This window comes from Propithecus coquereli, unplaced genomic scaffold (assembly GCF_000956105.1).
Source record: "Propithecus coquereli isolate 6110/MARCELLA unplaced genomic scaffold, Pcoq_1.0 Scaffold262, whole genome shotgun sequence".
In the NCBI taxonomy this organism is placed as follows: domain Eukaryota; kingdom Metazoa; phylum Chordata; class Mammalia; order Primates; family Indriidae; genus Propithecus; species Propithecus coquereli.
The window spans coordinates 2,170,544-2,175,235 of NW_012148197.1; the positions used below are offsets into that span (position 1 = coordinate 2,170,544).

The window sequence follows — 4,692 nt, forward strand, 5'->3', positions numbered from 1 at the left end:
AAGTTTGCATAAAAAAAAAATTAGGCTGCTGCGAATAGCAAGCTTCTTTAGTAAGGTTTAAATGATTCTATTTATACAATTTTTAATTCACATAAAACTTTCCCAAAATGCTTCTGATGCTTCAGGTGAGGAACACGTTTAATGCTGAATGTCACTTACCTTCCGATAAATCATATGGCACATGGCTACTCTTAACCTCATCCCAGCACACTGAACATGATAAAAATATAAGTGGTGCAGTATGGCCAAAAACAGTGTCAAGACAACCAGCACCGTGGCACAGGCATAAGCTGTGTGCAAAGCCACAGAATCCGCAGTATCATTTTCAAAATAATTAATAATTTTCCCCAAAAATATGGGCTGAATTACTTTGATGGATTCCTAAAAGAAGGGGAAAAAAAGCCTTAATTAGATATACAAACCATACCCATTCTTCTTAGAACAAACTTTACTTTTATTAGCATGTCAAAAAGGCATTTTGATAAAGTGTGACATTCATCACTAATCTAAAGGAAAAAACAGAACTACTTTCCTCAAGACAAGCAGATAATAGCTTTAACCTGAAGTCAAAAATCATAGGTTCAAAGATAATAAAGCTTCAGTACATTGTGCTTGGTACAATGTGAATGTTCAATAAATGTTACAAATAGTATTTTAAAATATACTTGGCAAACTACCAAATAAGTCTTGGCCTACAGAGAATAAAGGAGAAAAAGTGGCCCAAGAGGGATAAGGAATTTGCTTCCATATGGACAGCCCAGCCTCGTTCTGCCCGTTTCCTCTGTACTCTCGACATCCCAACCCCAACTCCACGTGTCAATAAATCCAAGAGAACCAAGTCCAGCTTCTGTTGGAATATTTAAAAAGGAATCCCCAGGCTCTTGGCCACAGGTGACATTGCTTCAACAGAAGCAGAAGTTGTGCCAAAAGACAGTGTCATCAGTGGTTCTCTATCAGCCACATTAGAGATTCTGATTTTGAAGCAATATTAATAATCATCTATTCCCCAGGGCAAAAATTAAAATCTCACACCAATGAGCTGGGAGGCATTGGGGCTTACCTTCTGAATAAGACATAGGAAAACAATTTTCCCCCCAAGACTAGAGGCAAAGAAGCAGCAAAACACTGCTTGAGCCGTGGTACGAAACAGGCCACGGAGCTTTTCTCTACTTGCTCACGTGCCTCTGCCTGCCAAATGGCCACTCCACCCTAAAACGTACTTCCTCACTCTAGGAACCCCTTGTAAGGGACCCTCCTTCCCCATCAAAGAAAACCAAACACTCATTGCAAATCCAAGTCACCCAAAGTAAACACATAGGTCCTCAATATCATTTCCTCCTGCCTTCTCAAAAGACAAAATGCCAAAAGGTTGGAAATCTTTCAAGAAATCGACTTTGAAATAAGCTTTTCCTTGTAAGCAATCCCCCTTTATTAACAAAGACATGGTAAGCACCTGATGGATTTGCTATCGACGGCCGTTTTCTGTTTATTTGAAGTGAGGGAAAGGTGGAAAGAATCAATGAAAACCAAAATGAAACAAAATGCACACACATTTTCTTCCCAACCAGCTAGTGCCCAATAGGGATATTAACAAATGACATCTCTGTCCCTCAGGTGGGTCTTGACATTCAATCCCAACACTCCTTTCCTGCTGTACACACACAAACTCTCAGACTTCACCAACCACACTGCCTTCTGTGAAGTCACGGAAGTTTTCACCCACTATACATAAGAAACCACTATTTAGTTGAAGAATCATGAGTAAGGTGATCAGATATCAAGAACTCAGAGGCTTGCTGATACACCTCCAGCATGCCCAATCATTCATCCCAAGAGGTGTTAAGAGTTCATGGAAGGGCCCCTACTACCGTGGGTCACAACACAGACTCTGTTTAGAGTTCCTGAGATGAAAATCTGGAGGTTTGCACAGAGAAACAAGAATGCCACACCGTACACAAGGCAGCCCAGGCCGGCAGCATGCACACCTGGGCGATCAGCCAGAAGCCCACCAGTAACTCTTGCCTTCCCAAACTTTCCTGAAACTTCTAGCGGTCTCTGGAGTCGCTGTTGCCTATTACGCAGCTCATTTCAGCCTGATTCAAACAGAAAGTAAGCATGATGCTCCCTCCACCCCCACCAATCCAGCAAAAAAGAGTGTAAAATGAAGGCATGTCACTACCACCTAATTGACTAAAATCTCCTGCTGAGAGATGGCATTAAATAATCCAGTCCAACAAAGGGGCTCATCCACGAGTGATGCTGGTTTGTGGCCCACACCTCCCTGCGGACCTGTCTGATCCTAACCCTCAACTAGGAAGAAATGAAACAACAAGGAAAATACTCATTATCAAACTTATAACTAACTAAATTTGAATTGTACTTTCTGGATAACAACAACAAGGTCAAGTGTCACTCACATAAATCCTGCATCTTGGATTCCAACCAACCTATGACTTGGTGAAGAGTCTTTCCACAAACCAACTGAGAATCTGGTCCCTGCTCCTTCGCAAGAATGCTCCTCAATTGTGAGACCACAACGGATTTTTTCTTAAGAGTCCAATATGATACACCACCATGGCCACAGTTCAAGGTTCTACCAGAGCCTCAGAGTACTTGAAGGTAGATATTTCCCAATGGAGTGCTTGGTACTCAGCCTCATGACAGTTGAGCCCTATCCTTGTTTCTCAGAATAACGTATTCCATGGCTCTATGCTAAATTGTTCCTGGTGGGCATCGGGCCTCCACTGTGTCACCCCAGGCACTAGAGACACTCCTTGCCCAAGTCCACTATCCCTGATGCATGAGGAGGAAAGACAACACAGCAAATAGAAACAAGCTATCAAAGGAAAACATGACTGTGTGAAAAATACAAGCAGAAGTCAGCATGTGGGGAAAATGAATAAGGAGTTGTCAGGTTTAGGAATGAGGGAACAGGTGACAAACGTAGAGTTGAGAAAGATCCAGAGATAAGGAAGAAAAACAGTTAAATCTGTTGGAAGATAAAATGAATCTTTACCCTACAGAAGTGGAAATAATGGATATTAATGAAAACACTCCTAGATTCTTGATGGAAGAAATAAATGTAAAAATAATGGAGAATACCCTCCTGGGCTGTCGTTTCCCTTAAATGAGGCTGGGATCCAGATGTGGGCATGAACTCCCTCCAAAGATACCATCAAGATTCCAGATGTGCCTGAATTCCTCGGAATCAGTGGCCTTCAGTCCTGACAGTGTGTTAGAATCACCTGGGAGATGAAAGCATTCCCTGATGCACAGGACCCATCCCCCAGATTTAGATTCAATCGATCAGGATGGGGCCTGAGTTCCCTCTCCCTGGAAGATTCTGGGGTGCAGAAATGAACTCCACATAAGCATCACTATCCTCCTCTCCTGCACATCACTGTGTCTGAGTCTAGAGGGGCTGGAGACCGGCCGTAAAGCAATTAAAAGACCACAAGGGTTTTAATCAGAGCTAGTGCTATACATCATGCTTCCAGGAAAGATCCTTAGGAAAACATGATCCTGAGGTTTCAATACAAAACCAAGATCCTCCGTTCTGCAGAGTAGCGAAAAGTCAATGTTCAGAAAAGACCATATTTACAAAATGAAAGGATGAATCATAATTTGTTTTTAAGGTTATCTCTATAAAGACAGAAAGAATAATGTAGAATGGACAAGGACAACAGCCTTCTTTAAAAACAACTTCTGTAGATTTGAATTTGGAACCACAAAAACATCGCATAGGGCCGGGCGCGGTGGCTCACGCCTGTAATCCTAGCTCTCTGGGAGGCCGAGGCGGGTGGATTGTTTGAGCTCAGGAGTTCGAAACCAGCCTGAGCAAGAGCGAGACCCCGTCTCTACTAAAATTAGAAAGAAATTAATTGGACAACTAAAAATACATAGAAAAAATTAGCCGGGCACGGTGGCACATGCCTGTAGTCCCAGCTACTCGGGAGGCTGAGGCAGGAGGATCGCTTGAGCCCAGGAGTTTGAGGTTGCTATGAGCTAGGCTGATGCCACGGCACTCTAGCCCAGGCAAAACAGTGAGACTCTGTCTCAAAAAAAAAAAAACATCGCATAGAATTCTAAGACTTAATAAAATTTTTAAAAAGCAATTCCTAGAACTTGTAAAGTGAAGCAAACGTACCTAAATATATACCCATCCAGTTGTTGGTATAACCACACAAAAAAAGGAACTATCGGAAGCGATTTTAAACAAAATAATTTGAAAATGCAATTCTTGTGGCACACACCTGCCCTAACAGTATCAACTGCAAAAAAAAAAACTCCAATTATTTTCAGAAGTTGTATTATGGGTGATAGTGTTGATACATATTACGACATGTTATGGGTGATAGTGAGATAAAACAAATGAATAATTTTGTTGATATCAGTGAGAACTGGTATTAGGCATGGGAGAAAAGAACACATAAGGGAGAAGAGATACAGATGTAAGACTACAGAGATTAAGTAAAAAACACTAGCATCATGAATCTGGTTTAGAAACACCTAAGCAAACTCAGGATATGTTTATCTTTAAATATATCTATATTCTCTGGCTTTGTCCAGTAAAAAAGCCAAAAAACAATAACCAGTACAGCAGCAATGAGCACCTCTGGTGCCCAGACGACAGAACCTAGATAGCATTTCCCACCAAAAAGAGTCAGGGCCACTTGGAGAAATGGCTAATTC

General features: G+C 41.7%; 1 protein-coding gene across 1 annotated transcript in view; it reads right to left on the reverse strand.

The window, feature by feature from the left end:
* ABCC4 (ATP-binding cassette, sub-family C (CFTR/MRP), member 4) overlaps positions 1 to 4,692 on the reverse strand; it is a 244,430-nt gene that overhangs the window by 189,196 nt on the left and 50,542 nt on the right. Inside the window, exon 4 of the mRNA XM_012647333.1 lies at positions 160 to 381. Within this exon, the coding sequence (XP_012502787.1) occupies positions 160 to 381 (222 nt within the window). The remainder of the gene's footprint in view (positions 1 to 159; positions 382 to 4,692) is intronic.